General features: G+C 38.8%; 1 protein-coding gene across 1 annotated transcript in view; it reads right to left on the bottom strand.

Annotated features, from left to right (window-relative positions):
* IL17RD (interleukin 17 receptor D) overlaps window positions 1-21,636 on the bottom strand; it is a 42,613-nt gene extending 20,977 nt beyond the window's left edge. The window contains exon 1 of the mRNA XM_033072007.1: window positions 21,510-21,636. Within this exon, the coding sequence (XP_032927898.1) occupies window positions 21,510-21,632 (123 nt within the window). The 5' untranslated portion in view covers window positions 21,633-21,636. The remainder of the gene's footprint in view (window positions 1-21,509) is intronic.
* Window positions 21,637-22,126: the final 490 nt, after the last annotated feature.

The following is a 22,126-nucleotide window of genomic DNA, read 5'->3' as shown; positions in this document are numbered from 1 at the left end:
TTAAAATAAAAAAGCAACAGTTCTCCTTTAATTGTATTTCTACAGGGATTGTGGTGACATAAAGTATGTAACAGTATAAGCATAAATAAATATACCACAAGCATTGATAATTTAGAAACAAAGACATAAGCCAAACTCTGCTGAACTTATGCAGCACATAAGACCTACTAGTGGCAAAAATTTGCTCCCAAGTGTAGAAAAGGTACAAAAAAGCTGCAATAATTAGTGAGAGAATTAGGGTCACCCCAAAGTATTGAACTAAATGATTGCTATATTAGTTGTAAGTTAAAACATGTAAGCTACTCAGATAATTTCATTATGCTCAGCTGTAGTATGCATCCCTCAAGTACTTTGCTGTGAGTTTATAAATATATTCTTCCAGGAAGCACTCCCTTGGTTTTGAATTAAAAGCAATTGTGCTATTTAGGTAGCTAATAGCTAAGAGAACTTGTTGAGAGTATCTTACTTCAAAACTATAAATACCAATGTTATGGCCTCAGGGCTCTGAATTCTTAGCTAATTGTCCCTGCCATGGCAGGGGGTTGGAATTAGATAAACTTGAAGGTTCCTTCCAACCCAAACCACTCTGTGATTCTATCATTAATTAACCAGGAACATTTGTTGAGTTTAATTTATTTTGAACTTTACTAGAAAGGAAGTTTTGTGTCCTGGACCTTTGCCTACAAAATCCCTGTGGTCTACATACTTCTATACATGTGGACTGAGAAGAAATAAAAGCAAAGAAAACAGCCAAAACATCTTTTCTGAACAACTCTAGACCACTGATCTTTGAATAGATAACCAAAGTTGAAATGCACACATACTAAATTACAAATAACCTTATTTGTCAAAAAGCTGGGGGAGCAGAGGAGGCATCAGCCACATTAAATGTCACATTATGTCAACTCAAAGCACAGAACCCCACAAAAAACATAAGCTAAAATCCAAATCTTGCATCTATATTGGGCAAGCAAGCCAGGAAGGATCTCCATCACATATCACACCTCAAATCACAGAGACCAATGGTGGATCTGTTCCTCAATCCATACAAACAGCCTGAATAATTAGGGTTAAAATCCCCAGATATCCTAAGTGAGCACAGATCTAAATAAGACCAATACACATCATCTCCCGAAGAATGAACAGCTCATTTGGATGTTCAAAGCATTTCATTTTAAACATACATCATTCAACATGAAAGAGCACAAAAATTAATAAAAGACAAAGGCTATTAGATGACGTTAACCTCTTTGTTTATATTTTTCTTATACCCAACCCCCATTTATAGTAATGAAATGCACTTATGACAACTGTTTCACCCATTACCAGGCCAGAAAGGAACAAAGTTAGGATAACACACCCAGAAATAAAGCTAAAATGAAATTTGTAACTACAGGAACTAATTGTGCCCCTCCAAGAGAAGTTAAATTTAACTAATGTCTTCCGCCAGAGTCATAAACTAAATACAACTGGATGAAATGAAAACTCTGTTTGATTTTATTGAACTTTTCCCTCTTGTTTTTATGTTCTTTATAGAACATAGTATTTGATATAGAACATAAAATATTTCATATTTGTAAGAAACATCTATTTTTTCTCTCTGGCAATTCCTGCCAGAGATAGCATTGGTGATAGAAATGGATGGGTGATTTCAAAATAGTTCCATAACTAATCCTTATTCCAAACAATACTGAAATACACTCTAACATTCCTCTGTTGAGCAAACACACTCATTCAAGAAGGCCAATTTATATCTGTGACTGTCAGGCAGCCACTTGAACATAAATACTGGGAAACAGAGAGAGATGCTAGCACTAATTACAGCAATCTGGTAGAGGAGGTAGGAAATCACTACCCCTCAAGCACAGCCTTGTGCAGCAGACCAAAACAGTAATCATGATTCATCTTTCATATGTTGTTCATCAACGCACACATGGTCCTAATTTCACACTCCCAGGAGGCAAACTGAAGGGACAATTGTTTTTGAACTTTAGCATCAAGATGAATAATCAATGTTTATCATACTCATTGCTCAGAAAAACAAGGGCTTTGTATTTGACATCTGCTCTTCTTGTTTTGAAGCTTTATTGATGTTTTCAACCAAGTAAAAACATTTTCTATTTCTAGAATCATCAGTAAAATGACGAATTATCTGTATTATTTAGATGCCTTGATTTTTAATTGCTTTCAAGAGAATATAAAAAAATATATAATCCATATTGATGTTTGCTATATAAATTGTGTGTACTCCATTGACTGCAGAATGAATTCTAAGCCCTGGGTGGATGGGCTTGTGATGTTACTACTTACAAACTTCATGTGACTGACAACTGCAACCATGAATTTTGTTCAGATTTACCTCTACAGATATATATATATACATATATTCCTGCACTACATGCACAAATTATGGGACTAGCATTTTAAAAAACATCTCAGTGACACTGAAGAAGTTTTAATTTAAGTGAATTAAAATTAATTAATGGAGCAACAGACTTCTTGGTGCCTATTTCATATTTTAAAGAGGAATCTAGACTCTTCTAATTAGGTTGGTTTTAACCTAAGCTGGCATCTTTTGTATTTGTTTTTATGTAAGCAACACAATTTACAAGAAGCTCACAGATTTTGGTTGGTTCTTTGTTGGTGGCTATTTAGTGCTTCACTGCTTCACCTCTAGAGCCACTGCTCACAAGTTCAGCTGCAGAGGAGCTGAAGGTGTCTTCAGAGCACCTCAAATTCGACCTGAGACATGAAAGGCAAAGCACTGCTTTTACTTCATTGTAAATTATATATTGGCTGGGAAAGAAAACCATCACTTTTGAGCATGAAGGAACATCTTAGAATAATAGAAACATTTAGGCTGGAAAATACTTTTAGATCATTGAGTCTAGCCACCAACCCAGCACTGCCAAGGTACCATTAGCCTGGGTCACTCAGTGCCACAGCTGCACATCTTTCAAATGCCCCCAGGGATGTGCCTCCACCACTGACCTGGGCCAATGACTGACAACTCTTTTGGCTCAGAAATTATCCTAATACTCAAACAAAAACTTCCCTGGCATAACTTCAGCCCGTTTCCTCTGGTCCTGTGTCACTTGTTCTCTGGGAGAAGAGACTGATCCCCACCTGGCTACACTCTCCTTTCAGGTGTTGTAGTGATAAGGTCTCCCCTGGGCCTCCTTTTTGGAAGGTTAAACACCCCCAGTTCCCTCAGCTTCTCCTCATCAGACTTGTGCTCCAGCCCCTCCACCACCTTCCTTGTCCATCTCTGGACACACTCCAGCAAGTTTTCTTGTAGAGAGAGCCCCAAAATCCCTGATTATCCTGTCACAGGAGCTGGTTCCTCCCTAACACATCAATAACAGCCTGTCATGTACAAAGATCCCAGTTTCTCTTCCATGTTGCTTGTGAAAATTCAGTGGTTTATCTCCCAGTGTTAGCACATTATGTGTGCACAACTGTCCCTTAGATTGTCTGGTAGATCAATCAGGCCCTTCCTCTGATCTGGAAGAACCCTCATTTGACAGGAACATTCCTGAAGCTTTGATTTTCTCAGCACAGCTCAGCCTTTCAGGGAGCAGATGCCTGGTGAGCAGAGGCATCATCCCTTTGTTTTAAAACTGTCAGGCATGTTCACATTTAGCATATTCCTTCTCCATCTCCCAGAACACAGCTTTTTACCCCAATTTCAGCCCTATGACTTGGAAACACATGTGAAGCATCCATAGTAGCCTTTTTTAAAAAGTGTGTTAACTGATTTAACCAACAGTCAAAACCTTCTAAGAAGTAAGAAATTCAAAACCAGGACTGTATAGAAGTCCCAGAGTGAGATATTAAATTATATAACATCATATTGCAAAGTGAGCTATAATCCAGGTATAACCAAAAAAAAGCTATTTTAAGTAAGAATCTGTGAGATAAAATTTACTTGGAAGATGATATAATACTTATTTTTCTGAACCAAAGACAAGGAATTCATACTCCCCTTGAATTGTCCTGACATTTTGTGATCATTACATCTCAATGACATTATCCATGGTTTTATGGTTGACTTCCTACATTTTGTAATTACATTTTGTCTGAACAATCCTTCTGCCATTTTAACTAGACGTGGTTTTCTCAACATCCTCCTATCAAGAAAAAATATTGAATTGAGCAGCTGCTGGCTTAAATCCCACCAGGGAAGGAGGTTGTCCTGAAAGGTATTCATGGATACTCATTTCATGGGGTCTTTGGGGATTTTTAAGGTGAAACACACAGGCTGAAGAGCATGAGCCATAGCATATCCCATCTCAACAAAAGAAAACAGAAAACTACCAAATCAAACCGGTCAAAATACCTTTTCATTATGCCCCATTCCTGCCTGGTTCAGTTTCTACTTTAAAAAGGCACCAGTCTGTGTGACAGAGAAATGAGAAACCATTGTAACTCTGAAGTATTTACAGCACAACTCTTCACATCCAGTTGTTCACTGAAATTACGGGAACTGGTTTCTTTAAGGAGCAGGCAGTTCTTAGGGGGACAACTTAACAGCAAAGGAAGCAAGTTTTATCTACACTGTTCATCACCTACATGAAAATCTTAAATCTCTGAGTCAAACTCAGGAATTTAATGCAGCAAAGCATGCACAGAATGGGCAGTATCAGCTCTGATTTCTCTCATGCAATTTGAAAGTTTGCCTAAGAAGTTTTCTATTGTTTGCACTGACACAGTTTATTTTTTCCAATATTATTTTGCAGATAATGTTTGATAAATTAAAAGCTTTCTAAAAACAAACAAAAAGCCCCCAGAAGTTAACAGAATAAATATTTTCAAACACAGTCCATTCCCACAAACAATACTGAAATGTGCTGGTCTAAAGATATTTGGACAAAAGCCAAAAGTCTGTAGCCAAAGCAGCATTCTCTTAACTGTGGGACATGACCCCTGGCAGGAGAATTCCGAGAAAAGTCGAGGTGTTGGGGAAGGGGGAGAAAAAGCAATGCCAAGACAGGTGCAGGAGCAGTGATTAGGACTGGGAAGGAAGGGGCTACAAATGGTAAAGCTGCTTTCAGGGGGACCCAAGAACAAATTAGTTTGAGAAACACTGACTTGTGCTCTAAACAACAAACAGAATAACACATATCTGAAATAATGGAGAAGAAATTAATGAAACTGTAGTGGAGGTATACTGCATAGCATACTGTCAAATCAACAAGTTGACTGTTCCTCTCAAAGAGTATCTTTCTTCTGGTAGGAAGTTATCCACAACCTCAGCAAGCCCACAAGGTTCCTCAGACTGACTGGAATGATTGCATGAGCACTGAATTTTAGCTTATGCCCAAACACTTCCAAACTAGCCCACTCATGAAACAATTAAACAATCTATTTTCATTCATTTTATTGACTGTGCACTTACTGTGCACATAAGCTGAGAGGCACAGTCTTCGTCTCATAAAGATGTTCAAACACAGAAAACAAGAAAAGGCTTCAAGAAGTGACTGAAGCATAATAGATCAATGGGTATATGTGATTTATATTAACATGTATATCATATATACAGACATGTACATTCATTCATTTTGCTTATCACATTAAGAAATTATGTAGCTTTCAGAGGATAGAACATCAGGGGAGAAAAGAAAGCAAAGACAAATACTTCAGAGTTATGAATTGTATCTTTCAAGATTTTATGCACGTAAAAGTTTGCTGCTTCTTCTAAATCTTCCAAGTACAGACTTCCAAGTGAGACAGATCCAAAAAGAAAGCCTTTGCCTTTAAAGCTGAGCAAAAGCAATGGCACCTGGAAAACAACTAAAGCAGTTTATTTCCAAAACCATAAATGGTTCCCTAACAACGTTTTGCTGCCAGATTCCTACCTTTCAATCTGGAAACTCCTAGCATAAGATCTTCATTTGATTTCAGGTTTCATCCAAAGGAATAGAAAATCTGTAAAAGTAACTAGCACTGACTTCATAGGTTCAGTTTCAAGCTTCAGCCAGAGCACAATTCACAATTATGACTAATTCAGGATGGGTTTTTTACTCTTCATTTCTCGATATAATGCCAAAGTGCAGAAATTCTTTGAGAGTTTGTTCTCAGAAAATATGAAATTCATGTTCTTAGAAAGTTCTCTTTAGTTCTTACTTACATGAATGAAACATACAGGCACAATTACAGAAAGCACTACATATTCACAAGAGACCATGACTGCAAAGAATATTAATGTACATTGGTTTTGTAGGACCAACATATAAATAGACCAAAGCCTTGGCTCAGGAGGATATGGTGGCTAGGTAATTTAGCAATAACTGCACTGATTAAAGTGCCACAGAACCCATAAAACTTTTAAAGTACATAGGATTTGGGATTCTTCCATCTTAATCCCTCCCTCTGAAATAACACAATTATTTTTGACACAAAAACCTATTCTTAGGGATTTAGAAACACACAACTATTTAGAAACACACACTCATCCATGAGAGTTTAAAACTGAATTCACAAGCAGTATGGTTCTAGTCCAGGAATAACCAATGATTTACTTGCCAAACCCCCATGTTCTAGGTTTAAAGAATCATTTACCATTCCACCAATAGTGTTTTTAATACTTCACATGAAATTTGTTTTTACAGGAGATGAAAGAAAAAAACAACTTTCCTTAAAATAACACTCCCAAAGTTCCCATCCTTGTGAGCTACAGAACTTAAAAAGTCTTGGGCAATGAGAAGCCAGGATTTGAAATGCGATAGGCATCTACTCAGTAGCAATGAAAAGAAATAGCTAAGTTCACTATCAGGAGGGACACAAGAAGTGCTGTATTTATTCCATACACATGTTTATCAGAAGTGAGGGGCAGATTGCTGCAGTTTCAGAACACACCAGCATGAGGACTGTCCCAGACTTTTTTACTGTGGATGAGCAGAAAAAAACAAGCCAGAAAAAGTGAGGGGCCATTGTGTCAAACACAATGACTAAAATTACTTTCGGTTAAGAAGTGAAAGTTCTTGTACATCAACTGTGCTAATAAAACCAGTCACCTTTCCCTACAAATCCTAGGAAGAAATCAAGTACTGCTCCCTTTCTTCCCTGCCCCCAGTTAATGGACAAGCTGCAGAAGCTGCTCCCTGCAGGCAGACCCACCCTTAGTTGTGCTGCCTTTCCTTCAGCTGGGCTGCACACAGCCTTTGGTTCTTCTGCTGCTACACTTTGTTACTCCCACCTCCCCAAAATCTCTGCCAAGAGAGATTCTTACTGCTGAACTATGCACTTTTAGGAAATAATTCCTTCTCAAAGCCTCTGTCTAGTCCAGGTCCAGAGGAGATGAAAGTTACTCCACAGCTGAAGCAGTAACACACTGAACAGAGAGGATTAGAAGATCCAGTGCTTGCTGTGCACTGATGTACATGGCTGAACTTCAGAGACACAGGCAGATACATTTGGTGGCTGCAGATTTAAAGCTTTGGCTGCATAGGAATTTTTACACCCTTGGTTGCCCTCTACGGAGTACAGCCATCGTATCTGCAGCCAAAAAAATCTATTTGGAAGTGTCAGAAACATACACAAAGCTACACAAACACTTCTTGCTCACCTGAAGGACACTTGAAAGAAATAATAATAAAATATTCCAACTATACCCTCCCATCTCTACAGGCAAACCGGAGTTCCCCCACTTACAGGCAAGTAGGAAAAGCTCCACCAAAGAATCAACATCAGGAATTTGAACACAACAAAATAAAATCATCCAAACCACAGTTTTCTGAGGAAACATTCATGAGAATGTTTCTGAGAACTGCCAACCTTGAATAAAGTTCAGTGTGTGGTTCAACCACTCCTTCACACTGAATAGGTTCTCCCTTCAGGATTGCTGAGGCTTCTCACAATGAAAAAAATGATGAAGAGAAAACAGACTATATTCCAAGTTTCCTGTGTGCTCATCTATCTTCAGTACTTGAATTCAAAAAGCATTAAGTATTGCTGAATCTTACTGCTGGAAAAAAAATCAGGGAAATATGTGTGTTTTAAGTATATCTGTACTGGCAAACTCTTCAGGCATTCTGTGCTATCAAGTCCCAAGCAGTGTTTAACTACTATAAAAGGGAATTTAGACACAATATTGAAAAGAGAGCTTTAAGGTTTGAAATGGTACTGAAACTCCAGTCTGACTGCATTCAGTTTCCACTACTGAAAATCACACCCTGTGGATAACCCATTTATAATACACTTGGTCAGGTTAAACACTTTAAGAGATCCATTTTTCCCTGAGTATTTCATGTTAAGTGCTTTTGAAAGTTGGCCAAAGCAAAGGTTACACATGGTATCTGCATGGTACATGGCCAGTTCACAACTGCCCTTTTCAGACTAATTAATACAGCACTTGACATGAAATGTGATATCTGCTAAAACACTGACACAACCTGTACCACAAACTGCTTGGGCTTTAAATTACTTCATTGGTGCCATTTGCTTAACTACTGTTAAAGCTCTTGCAAGATTTTCATTCTAAATCTTTTTCTAGAACCTTGGGACACTCTTTGTTCTTGCATTATTGGTTAAAATTGAATTATCTGACCAAAAAAAAATACAAAAAAAAAAAAAAAAAAAAAAAAAACCAAACAAAATCAATCAAACAAAAAAAAACATGGCAAAGAAAAGCTGTATCTTGAGAACATTTAATTTTTCATTCAAATCATTTTTTTTGAAATTATAAATTTCAATACTCACTAATAAATAACAATCATAGGAAATCATACAATGGGAAAAATTACAAGAACCTTAAAAATCAAATGTCTGAGGTACAAATGCAGGCTTGGCATATGGGTCTGTTCTGCCATGGTTACTCTGACAAGATGCAGGAAAGGTACAAAGTCAATTTAGCCTCAGGAAAAACACCCCTGCTGTGCTGCACTAAAGAAATACTTCTGGTTTCCACACAAGCAGCACCAATAAGATCCAGACTCATTCCACACTGCCCTTACAAGTCAGAGGAACCTGAAAGGAGGGTATCAGAAACTGTCATTTCACCCATCTCACGAAAATAATAAAAACACAGAAATTAAAAAAAAACCTTTTAGATTCCTGCAATCAAGCACATGAGCTGCTCAAGTAAGCACAGCACACTAGAGACAGCTCTCAGTTCATGCCCTTCAATGATATTCACAGTAATAACTAACAGGTGCCACAATGAATCCTCAGATTTAATCTTTTCTTGTCCCCAAAAGGTATAAGTGCTTTGTTTTTACATACAGATTTACTTAATTATTTTTAGCCTACACCTCAGATAATAAAACTTTGCAAAACTGCCCAAATTAAGTAATAAATCTTCACTCTATTAAGGCCTGCTTCCTATTTCGTGTTCCTGCTAAGCTGGAAAAAATGCCACACACTTAAATAATTTACCTGATGTATGGCTGAGTATTTCAGGATGTTCATACATGATAAAGATAAAAATATAAATCTTTTTTTCTGCTGTTTTTCATGTTCCCTGGACAAACATGTTCATTTAAAATGTAATTATTTGAAATGCTTTAAATACTTCAAAAACATAGAGCTATGCAAGTACTACTTAACACATGAAAAACATACAAAAATTTCAACCTGACTGCTTGAAGTTTCCATTAATAAAGTTACAGTCCATGCATTTCACACCTTATAATACACTTGAAGAGGAGACAACCTGAAGAAATGCATTGAGTTGGAAGAACCCAACCAACACAAAGCAGTTTTTAACTCTTAAAAATTCTTAACTCTTAAAACCCCAACCAATTACAAAGCTCTGAGACTTTGAAGCAGTTTGGTTCTGCACAGCAACTCATCAAATTGCTGCTTACTTGGCACACAGAGGTACCTGAATACATTTCTACTACTCCTCCTGCCCTGAAAAGGGTAAGGGATCAAGACTGAAATAAAGAAAATATGCAACATTAATAAGCAGTATCTGCCCATAAAATACTATAAAGCAAAAAAACATATTTGAAAAAGCTTATACTCTTCTTAAATATTTCTATTACATGGATATTCACAGTGATTTTCCTGAAATCAGACACTTTCACCCTAGACCATAGACTGAAGTGATTTGAAATGGAAATATTTCCTGTCCACTCACTGCCAGTTTCTGTTCCCAGAGTGATATAACAGATGACATCCAGTACAATATATTCTTTTATTAACCATAAATTTGAGCCTGCTTTAGGGATTTGAAGTGTTCAGTTTCATGCTGAAAAAATGTAATGTTATCCACAGACCATCAGCATGTGTAACAAAAACAGAGCCACAGGTTATGTGACTTTGATCGAATTATGACAAAATTTCATCTGAATTTAAAAATGCCTGGAAAAGCATTTACCCTATTTGTTTAACCTTTTATTTTAAAGATCCATGCACACTAACTGATCTTTTTCTGCAGGAAGTAGTCACTTCTAAGAAATGAAGTCTCTTTACAGAATGAAAATGAACAAGTTGTCTTCTGGCATTCGTCTTATTTAAGAAGTCAGAATGTAATGTCAGTTTTAAGACAGCATTTAAATACACAGATTAAAAAATTTAATTGAATCTGTGTTTCTCACAAACTTTCACTTGACTTCTTTCTATCAACATTAAACTGAACATGTATATAGTTAATCCTAAAACACTGAACAGGAACATAAAAAATACAATCACATTATTGTAGTGAATTGAGAAGTAGATCCAAAGATCATCAAGTTTCACTTCTAGTAGAAATTATAGATTTTAACAGGAATACTACTTGGATATAACTGTAAAATATAAACATGGAAACAAATATTTTTTGTTGCAGTCAAACCTAACTGGAGTGGGAGGAGAGGGAGGAATCACACCTAGAAATCCAAGTCAGCTTGCCACAGACAAGCACACAGATAAACTACTGGAGTTTGCATCCTGAAGCTTCAGTGGTAAATGGAATATAACAAACAATAACTAAAAGTTGTAAACCAAATGCAAACACTGAGCAATCATCATCCACAGCTACCAGCATTGTTAGATGACATTGGATGTTATTCTATCACTTATTTGTGGCTTTGATTCCTACATTTACTGCCAGAAAGTAATAAAAAGAAACTTCTGTCATTGCAGCTCATTCTTTAGTGAGCTGAATGTCCCATTTTCAAACCTCTGCATGACATTTCACGGCCAGTGGTCTTTAATGAAAAAGAACCCCAAAAGTGAATGGCATGATTAGTGAATTACTCTTACAAATGCAGCTATAAGGAGAAACCTAAGCTATCCCAACTTGCATTATTCCTAGCTAATGAATAAAAGATAAAGGTTTTGTTTCCTTTGATGTTCTAAAGAAGCATGGAAAAATAACTTTTCACCTGTTAAGGGTCTGGTTGAGTTAGGTGTTTGTTTTCTCTGTTTCTTATTTTAACTCTTTTCATACTTAACCTAGTCCTCCTGTCAGAAGGTAAATTTAGCTAATTATTAAACCACCAACATAATTTGCTCAAAGCAGAGAATTAAACAATAAAGTAGAGTTGTAACTATGCAACAGATCATTTTAGTGGTTCTTTGAAAAGTATCTTAGCTAAACTTCTTGTATTAAACAACAGAAAGAGCAAACCCCTAGATATTCTCTCATGAGTGAAGGATCAGGCTGTACATCTGGCCTTTTCTCCTTTTGGGGTTGTTAACACTTGCTTTGTGAACAGTACCAGGAGATCTCAGATAAAATTTTGACAGAGTAAACAAAATGAAAGTTCCTTATAATGGGGAATAATCCTTAACTGTACTCCCTAACCACACAAATTTGCTCATAGACACTGTATTAATAAGGGATGCTGTCTTTAGAGGAAGATAAGAAACAGAGTTAATAAGACCCACTGGGTCCTTCTGTAATGTCAGTGGTAAGATGACCAAATTGCATTCACAAACTCTAGGCTGGATGGTGAAGTGCCCCCCTTGGGTTACAAATGAACACACTACTCTTCATTTCCTGGCAGGAAGGGTTGGATAGCGTTACCACGAGCTCTGTATTCCACCACAGAGCTGGCTGCATTTCAACAGATGCTGAAGTGATTTCTGAAACATTATCATCTTCTTGCTTGTGAAAAACTCACTGTTAAAAAACAATCCATGAAAAATGTTGAATAATTTATATGTTCATTATACTAAGCTCAAACTCTTTTGATGAGATACCTTTAAGAGTATCAAAATTAACACAACTTAAGGGTGGGAATGTTAAAAGCATCTGAATAGCTACATGGAACACTGGGCTTAAACACAAAATTAGCCTGGGGATTTCCTGACTCCCCTGTCCAGTTCCTCTGCCTCCATGCTATAGTTCACCAGTTCTGAACATACACTTAACATAAATGCATGAGGACCTCATTTTATCCATGCCATTGAACTTACTGCAGTTGTGAAAAGGGGAAAAAACAAACAAAACAAAAAAAATAGAGATACTTTCAATTCAAACTGCTTAAAAAAATGTGATTTATATTGCAGCTCACAAATAGGCGCATTAAATCAGGTGGGGAGGGAAGGGCAAAGACCAAAGTGGAAGGAAACAGATGGAAGTGAGAATTTCACTAACCAGCTTCACTGCTGAATCAATATAAAACATATCTACACCCCTAAGTCACAAAAGAGAACAAATCCTATTGAAAGTTAATAGGAGTTAGGGCACTCGATTCTTTTTCAGAATCCCACTCCTTTTAAGGGTCTGCTCACACTTACAGAGTGAAGTTTAAATCACCCACTTATACCCTGTGTCTCTCAAACTTCAAGGCCAAGCTTGGAAACTTGGCCAAGAAGGTGTGTGGTTGAGCAATGCCCCTTCCCACACCACATTTAAAGCTCATCCAGACAGAGCACCCTCTATGTTCAGCAAAAATTGCACAATTTGCCAGTTGACTTCCATCCTCATTTTGTTACTACTGCCTACAACTGAGGGCAAGCCCATACAGGCAGATAAAACTGATTCCCATAGAAACTGCAGGAGTAGGAAGCAGAGCAGGCAAGGCTTTACAAGGGCTGTGAGACAAGACACAGACTGGCACCTTAATAGCTCAGACAGAGGAAAAGGATGGAATTCTTCAGTGACTGGGCAGCTGTAACCAAAGTTACTCTGGTTCATCTGAGGGGGTTAAAAAATCACAGAATCATTAAGGTTGGAATCAAGGAAGTTATTCCTGTGGGATAAACAAAGATACAACTTCACAGCACAGTCCCCACTCCACAAGAACACACCACATGGATTGTTCCAGGACACACCAATGCAACATTCAGTGAGACTGAAGACAGCAATAATCAACAAAGCCTAGGCAGCAGATACTGCCCTGCCAGCCACTGCCCAGCTGTGTGCCAGCTGTGCCCCCAGTCCTGCTCCTGCTGCTCAGCTCCTGGCTCCTCATCAGGGGGGTTCTGTGCACACTGCCCTGCTGAGGACATCACCCAAACTCTCCCCACATGGGATGCACAGGGGAGGGGATGTGCACTGGGGATTTGGGACCTCCATCACCAAGCAGTAACATCCCCACGGACACAAAGCAGCAGCCAGGACAGGCTTGCACTACCCAGCTCAATGAAGTCACACCCAGCAGCTCAGTGGACACAGCATCAAGCCGTCTGAAGAATGAAAGAAAACACCATCAAAACAGAAGCCAAAGTGCTGCCACTGATTTTAATAAGCAGGGCTTTAGCTCTTTAAACAAAATAGCCCAATAAAACCAGAAAGAAATCCCTTAGTTTTCCATGTTTGAAAGGAAAACACATTGAGGTGTTGTTTCCACAAGCAGATGACAGAGGCCTGCTTGGAGTTTGCTTAAATCACTGTATAATATAAAAAGAATATGTGATTATTGTAGGTTTCTAAAGTTGCATTTTTTAATGCTTTCTGATTCCAGGCTAGTCACACCTGGAATTACAGATGTTTACCTGAGCAGCTGATAACTTATAATTTAAATAATTTAGAAGATTAACTCTTTGGACCTGAACATACTCATATTATGCTTTTCTATGAGTTACATTAACTTCACACATAATTTTAACCTGCATTATTTGGGGGAATAAAATTCTTTCAGTCTGCATAATTCAGTTTTAAAAAGAAGACTTTCACAAATCAGATTAATCTTCAGTATTTTACATACAAATAACTGAAACTTCAGTATAGATAAGCAAACACAGAACAGATTTCCTTTCATGAATACCACAATCCAACCCAGCAGCATGTTCCTCTTGGAGTTCCATAGCTTTTAAAGGAAAATATTAGAAAACATATGGAAATATTGTTATGCTCTTAATACAAAACTCAGGAAAGTAAATTTTATAAAGGTAGGGTGAACTTTAAGCAACAATGAGTTTGGGATTCCCATGAAGAACTAAAATCCTCCATTTGAAAATACAAAGCAAAGTTAATTAGAAAACCCAGTTTGAGCAAAGAGGGCTCTTGCAAAGGGTTCTTAGAAAGGATCACCTTGAACGTGTTTGATGCTGAGGCGATGCCATAACTTTTCTTCACACAAAAGCAGTCATCTACAGAGCACAACCAGATGTTTTCTTTTCTTAGTTTCTGTAAACCTCTGTGACCTCTCTCAAATTAAAAAAGGGAATAGCATTTTTAAAGCCACAGGAGCTATCATTAGTGAAGCATTCTAAGGATTTTCATTAATTCATAGCCAGCCAACCAGGAATTTTCCCACAGCCGTATACAAAAAAAGTCAGGGAAGTCATTGATTGCTTGGTTGGATTTGAATGTAGTCAGAAGTAAGATCAGAAATACCTAGTCACTCCCACTGATATAAGAGTGAAGAACATAGGCAAGGTCAGAAATTAAAATCCAAGTCTGCCCACCAACCAAGAGGAAAATCCAGCAGGGCCTTATAACAGGGGGCATAGAAATGGTTATTGCACACAATTTTGTGAGATAAAGGACCATATGGAGAGATCATTACAGATCAATCATTTGGAAACCTAAAGCCCAGAATGTGCAGCTCCAAGCCGATCTGCAGATCATGTCCTCCAGGCAGCAGCCTCAAGGTCTGATTGATGTTGTCCAGCTGTAAAACCCAGCCTTCACAGCCATCATGGCCCAGTACACACATTTAGCTGGAGCCCTTTGAACTCCACAAGCTCCTCAGGAGCCCCTCATTGTCCTGTGAGCCCAGGGCTCAGCACAGACCCAGCTCTGCTTCCTCTCTGTGAGATCCTCTGAATACAAAGGCTGGAGAAGAGAAGATTTCAGCAGCACTGCTCTCCAAGAGCCTGCAGTGCCCTCAGCACTGCTGAGCTCTGCAGCATGGAGGAGGAGGAGGAGGAGGAGGAGGAGGAGGAGGCCTGGGAGAGACTCAAAAGGTGCACCAGGTGCACACAGGGCAGCACTGCACAGGCACCTCTGTGTGCTGAGCACCAGGAGGTACAAATTTGATTCAGATTAGTCATGGACACACAGCTCTGGTTCTCCTCAATCAACCAGAACACACATCTCAGAGTTTATGCTTTCAGGTGTGATACCTGATGTAGCATGGAATCTCCTAGGACAAAGCTACCTCTCACATTTATTTGGGCTCATTGGAGTATGACTGATGTGCCTCAAAAGCAGATTTACTGTCTTGCTGAATAACAGCACAAGGAAGACTAATAAAAATAAAATATCTGGAACAATTCTTCAAAGCCAATAGTGACATAATATTGTAACATCCTTCAAGTGAAAGAATTTCAGGGAATACAGTATCTCCTGGAACATGTGCTGATGCCTGATAAAACTCTAATCCAAGCTTTAAGTATTTTTAAAAATCAAATCAAACTTTGGGAGAACAAATCCCAACCTGCACACTTTATTTTCCTCACACTCTTGGACTCTACCATTCAGAGATGAGAGTTGACAGTAGAACAATGTACCTTTAAAATCCATAAATGGTGTCTCAGACATGACACTGACAGTACAATTTACTAAGAGAAACAAGGAGAAGCATGTTAAAATACACATTTATACTCCGGTTTGGTTGTCTGTGTTTCTGCTGTGTGAATATTGCAATGAACCTATCCATTACTGGCATATGCAGTATTTACTACTAAGTATATATCTGGTCCAAGTTTTTATGATAAAATCACATAGAAATATTGGGTGTCAGGATGTGCCACTCCTTTTCAGGAGAGCTTGGAAGGACAAATAGGACAGTGAAATAATTATAAAATAATATATGCATGAAAGAGTAAAATCCTTTTTCAAGTCTGCACTTAAACTTTGACCCTTAAATAGCCTCACATTACCATAACCTAAAATTAAGTATACTGACCTAAGACTATTTTAGGTTAATGTAACTTATGCTTTCATTCAATCCTTTTTTATAATTCATATAGAGATAAGGATATAAAAATAAGCATTTATGTAACTCACACTACTTTTATGTGGTTTTTCCTAGGTGTGATGCATTAATACATAATACTAATTTTTAAATATAAAAAAACAACAATGGAAAAACTGCTATAGGAACATCAGCACAAACCTAAACTTTTAGAAAAAATGTATTTCAAATACACCTCATTATACTGGTAGCAGTAAATATAAAATCAAAGCAATATACTTGAATAAATTTTTACCTTTAAAAACTAAAAATGTTATTCATCTTAACAGTTCTGCAGTAATACTTCACACGCCTCTTGTTTGCTACTAAAAACACATGCTAAATTTATGGTAAAATTCAGCCTTTGAGCATAATTAAGCAGGCAAGTTCACATCAAAGCTTTGTTTCATCATCTTTAGACTGATCTGCTGGAAAAGACAGCCGGTCCTTATTAAACACCCTTTAAATGTTGCAGTTTTAAGTAACATCCATGTTTTATAAACATTAACAAATAATTAACTAAAAAAAAGCTAGTATCATCTAATCACGACAGCTTAACATCCTTTCACTAGTGGACTATAAAGTATTGTTAAAGCAGAACTTGTTCTTAAATGAATGTCTCAAGATTCTAAATTAACAAGTCTGATACAGCAGTTTCTTCACTTGTACTTACTCAAAAGCAGATTTTGAGGGGAAGTAAGGCAGGGGGTGGAGTTCAGCATCTAAAGTAAGGGATACTTTAGAGAGGAAATCAATCAAATCTGTAACAGTCCCAGGTGACTTCAATGCAGAAACCCTGTTAGGTCACCAGCTGATGAATTACCATCATATTCAGATTGCCCAGTTTCAGGGAAACTCATAAGGAAACACACAATTTTGTTGGAAATGCACCATTTCATTGTTAATACTGAGAGTTCGTTTCTATTACATAAACATATGTTTCCATATTTTTTCCTCCAGGTCATGTATTTGAATGCTCATTCTAAAACCACAGCATTGAACTGCACAGCCTCACAGTTCCTGAGGAAACAGTCATCTGCACCTTCAAACATGAACATATTTGTGCTACTTTGTGCATTTAAAAATTCATTTAATAGGCAACACCTTTTGACACTAGAGTAGGAATAGGGTGTCATTCTCTGCTGCATTACTCAATAAATTAAATTCAAAAGAGAAGCCCAAAACAAGCCCTGGAGGGACCCTGAAGCCAAACTCTAAGCTAAAGGAAAGGGATACAGATGCCAGCCTGCATGACTGACCATGCTTGCAAAGCCTTGCACTCAACATGTTGCATTGTATCTAATCACAGAACTCGGGAAGCTTTAAGTGACAAATCTCATCAATTCTGAAATGCTATCACATTGTTCTGGATACCAGGGAGAGCAATCTACTGATTCTATAAATTCAAAAAAAAATGACAGATAGTGAACTGCTGGCATCTGGTCTGCAGAGCTTTAAAGCAGCCCTGGAACTGTCTGTAGATTAAAGTACACCCTGATGGAAAACATTAACACCTTCCTCCATGCTCCATCTTAGGTCTGTCTTCTGCCTAGTACCTTCTAAAATTTTTAAATACTCTGCAAGTGAAAATCTGAGATTTTTAACTGTTGGAAAAAAACACAAAATAGAAGGGAGGAATTTCAACTTTGGTAATTTCTTACCATTTTACAGGGTGTTTTTCCTCCAAAATAAAGTTGCCAAAACATGTCCATAGCTGGGAAAAATATTTCTGTATGGCCTAGCTCTGTGCCTGGCAGATTCCAAACTGTGGAGCAGCACAAGTCTACTTTGGTATGCTTGAGGAGATAAATGTAGGGACAGAGCAGCATGAGCCTAAGCAATAATGAGGCAGGCAGAGCTGCCAATAAGTGGAACAGTAGGAAAGCTTCAGTGTCCCTGCTCTGAAGTGGAAAGGAATTAGAAAGTTCCTTACATAAAGAGCATAGAAGGGGACACAGGGAGTTTGAGGGAGAATGCACGGGAACAGAGCCCCCCAGTCTGCCTGAGAAGCTTTGCTCAGCAGAGCAAAGGAAGGTACAACTCTGCTGACAAGGAGGGGAGGGCTGGTAAAATGCTGGATTATTTATTCTTCCTCATCATAGCCACATTACATTTAAGCTTTATACTGAACATGGTTCAGTGCCAGGAACTTCAGAGGAATTAAACATATGAAAAAAATTACTCATGTGTGTAGTCCCATCAGAATCTACAAAACAACTTGAGAGTGCAGTTGCTCTTGTGTTTAACACCGAATAAATGAATCTGAAATACATTCAAATCATCCTTATATCACAGGTCTGTCTTCTCAGGCTATAAACAAGCCATGAGGTGCACAGAGAAGACTTCAGGGACTATTTTTCCAGAATAGCTCCCCATGTGGACACACTTATTCTGGATTAAAACAGGCCCTTCTCTGAACGACCTTTTTTCTGGATAAAGGTATGCATATGAGGTCCTAAGATCATCCATATGGAAAATTACTTTGCAATATTATTCTACTTTAATGTGAAATATTATTAAGTGTTGGAATACATCAAAATTTCTATTAAACATCAATGAAAGGAATCCTACATCAAGCAAAATCAATCCAAATTCTACAATCCTGAACCCACTGAAATCTGATAATTCTTAGCCACAGCAATATTAAGTTACTTGACCTGGTATTAACTGCCTTCCTGCTAGATACACGTAGAGTTTGCAAGACAAATGCCAGTGTACTACCAGAGAAGATGAATAATACAGGTTATAAATGTATTTTGTGATGGAGGTTGTAAAACGAACAAAAAATCACATCTAGAATGTGATTTAGTTTTTAGTTTTGAAAACATTAGGTATTAATAATTTCAGGAGTTGTGAATAAAGTCAACAAATACTTCCCCATCAAATTCTTATAACTATAGTCCAGTAATATATTCTCATTAAGTCACTTTTTTACTGCTACAAAATATTGAGGGTACTTAAAACTGTATTTTGCACAGTGAAAGAAACTTGTACATTACTTGTGCATGTATGTGCATTACCTCAGTGTCTATGGAGAAAAATGGAACACAGATTCCCAAAAATAACAAATGATGAAAAAAAGATTCACCATAGAGAAATGCAACCCACATTTACAATTTTAGTGGAAGAAAATACCCAGTGTGCATGTATCTAAATGCATATACAAACCCAGCTAGCTACATTTTAATGGTTTAAGGAGAAATAAAAAGTTAAATTATATATTTTTAGATTATTTATGCCCTTGAGAATTACCTCAATTCAACCACTTCATTTAATGCAAAGTAGAGGTTTTTACTTTCTCTATATAAAATGTTAAGATTTATTCACGCCCTTAACATACATTAATTAGAGACTACTTATAAATAACCTGCAATAAGAATAACTATTTGAATAGGATACAATTACTTAGGGCTTGTGTCTTTTCAATCAGTCAGTGTCCCTGCAGTGTTTAGAGCGGCAGAGGGGAAGTGGCCTGTGGTTAAACAGAGGAAATACCAAGGAATTTTAATAGAGCAAATAGTCTCTTTACTTCCTACAGAGTACTACTTCAAAGGCAGCCCTGCTCCAGAGCAGACAATGTGTTAGAGGGGCCATCAGTCATTTAATAGTATGTCAAGTCTACTCAAAACTTACATGCAGCACAAGATAAATACCACAAAACTGAGACAATGGGACCATCCTGCAGTCATTACTCTAATAAATGCTGCCCTGCCTGCATTACGGAGGCAATCATCTGCAAGGGTGGTATTACAAAATCAGACCACAAAATTACAACTACACAATAAGACAAGGTATCTCATAAATTGGCTAGAGAAGTCTGAACTTGAAGCTGAAAATACAATAAAACCAGAAACTCATACAAATATTGCATAAGTTAAAATGGTACATTAGCTGTGAGCAATAAAGACAAAGGGGAGTTATGCTAATTGGAAAGAGTGTACGTTTTGCTGATCTAAAAGTCAGTCAAAATCATTGAATACTGATTGAATAAAAAGAATTATATTGTGGTAGATTCCTGTTTAACACACACATTGACATTAATTATGTAAGTAAAAAAACAAATCCAGAACAAACTGCATCTGCATATTTCTATAAACGTCAATATACTTTAATTCAAGTCCATTACAAGTCAAGCACTCTGACTTGTAATAGTGATAATTTACTTAATAGAAGATGCAAAATTTGACACAAATATGCAGTGGCGTGATGAGCCTGTGGAGTACCCTGCCCACGTCTGGTGAAACACACAACAGACGTACTGAGACAAAATATTTTATTGCTAATTCTGTTAAAAAGACCTAATAGGGGAATCTAAACCTGTAACTGTTCCATCCAACACAAAGGTTTAGATCTTAACCTTTATCAGGGTTTGAAGTTGGTTTTTACACACTCTTCTTTCACATATTTCCCGATGCTTTCGCCTTTCTAAACTATGCCCTACAAACTTCTGAACTCTGTGTTTCAGCAACGTTCTCAAAGGACCTGATCTGAAACCAAGAAAATCCTTAGTGACAGTCTAACAAAAAGCAAAATCAATGAAAGTCAGTTGTGTTCCCTCCAGTGCTCCCGGATCACCACGCTTCAACTAAACCTGTAACCAGACATCAGCAGAAAGGGAAGGAACAAACCAAAATACACAACTCAAAAGTTACTAAAAGTACGATTTTTTAAAAAATTAGAAAGAATACGAGAAGCAATCGAGAAAAGTCTGTCGGTAAAACACACCAGAACTGGGAACAAAAGGCAGGGAGCAGTAACAAAACGTTTATCACCTTCCTCCCCTCTTCCCCCTCCCGTAAATTTCCTACATCCTCTGTATAATGATCAGGCCCGGAGCTAAAACCCCAAGCCGGCCTCGAATCATTAAAATAACAAAGCCGCAGCGATCGCTTTTATGCAGGTCGGCTCGGGGAAGTGCAGAGCGCTGCTGGTAAAGGACCTGTTGAGTGACTTCTTCACACTCGCCGGCTACGAGCTGCCTCCCCCCTCGGCGAGAAACCAATAAATATCCCTGGCCGGGAAATGCCACCCTCTCTCCCGGCCGCAATTAACTTCCAGATGCAGAGCCCCAGGGCAGAGTTATTTGTTGCAGAAGTGTCCCCAGGGCAGCCGCTCCCTCCCTCTGTCCCTCCCTGCCGCACGCCCGGAGCGGCTGCAGAGCCCCGCGGAACCCGCGCATCTCCCGCTGGCCCGGCTCGTTCGCTCGGCTCGGCTCGGCTCTGCTGTACTCACCCTCCCTGCGCACGCCTCGGCCGGGCCCCTCCTGCCGCCGGCTGCTCCGGCAGCGAGCCGGGCAGCGCCGGCACAGGCGGCGAGGGCGAGGAGCGAGGGGCCGAGCTGCAGCCCCGGGGCCATGGTCCGCAGCGAGCCCGCGGCGGGCAGGGCCGGCAGTGCCGGTGTGCGGCTCTGAGCCTCTGCCCCGTGTCTGACTGTGCCTGTGTGTGCCTGTGTGTGCATGCGCGCCCGGCCCGGGGGCGGGGGGTTCGCCCCAGCCCCGGCCCCGCCGCCCCCGCCCCGCTCCAGCCCTGGCAAACGGCAACAATGGGAGGGAGCGGAATCCCCTCCGGCTGCCTTGCTCCCTTCCCGGGACAGCGGCGGGCTGTTGCTGCTGCTTTCCTGCAAGTAAAGGGGGGTCAAAGCCAGCACCTGGCCGAATTCCCATCTTCGTTCCACGGTGCGGTGCCACATTCCTGATCCACTCAGTACACTGCAAGGAAGATCAGTCATAGATCTTTGACATGATTTCATGCATTACAGAATCACAGAATCATCAGGTTGGAAAACAACGCTGGGATCATCAAGTGCCATGTCCAATCTTTCCTTAAAGACTTTCAAGGGACAGTGATTCC

The sequence above is a fragment of the Catharus ustulatus genome, chromosome 13, assembly GCF_009819885.2.
Source record: "Catharus ustulatus isolate bCatUst1 chromosome 13, bCatUst1.pri.v2, whole genome shotgun sequence".
Taxonomy (NCBI): domain Eukaryota; kingdom Metazoa; phylum Chordata; class Aves; order Passeriformes; family Turdidae; genus Catharus; species Catharus ustulatus.
Note: the sequence above shows the minus strand (reverse complement) of the source record. Positions and strands in the feature narration are given on the sequence as shown.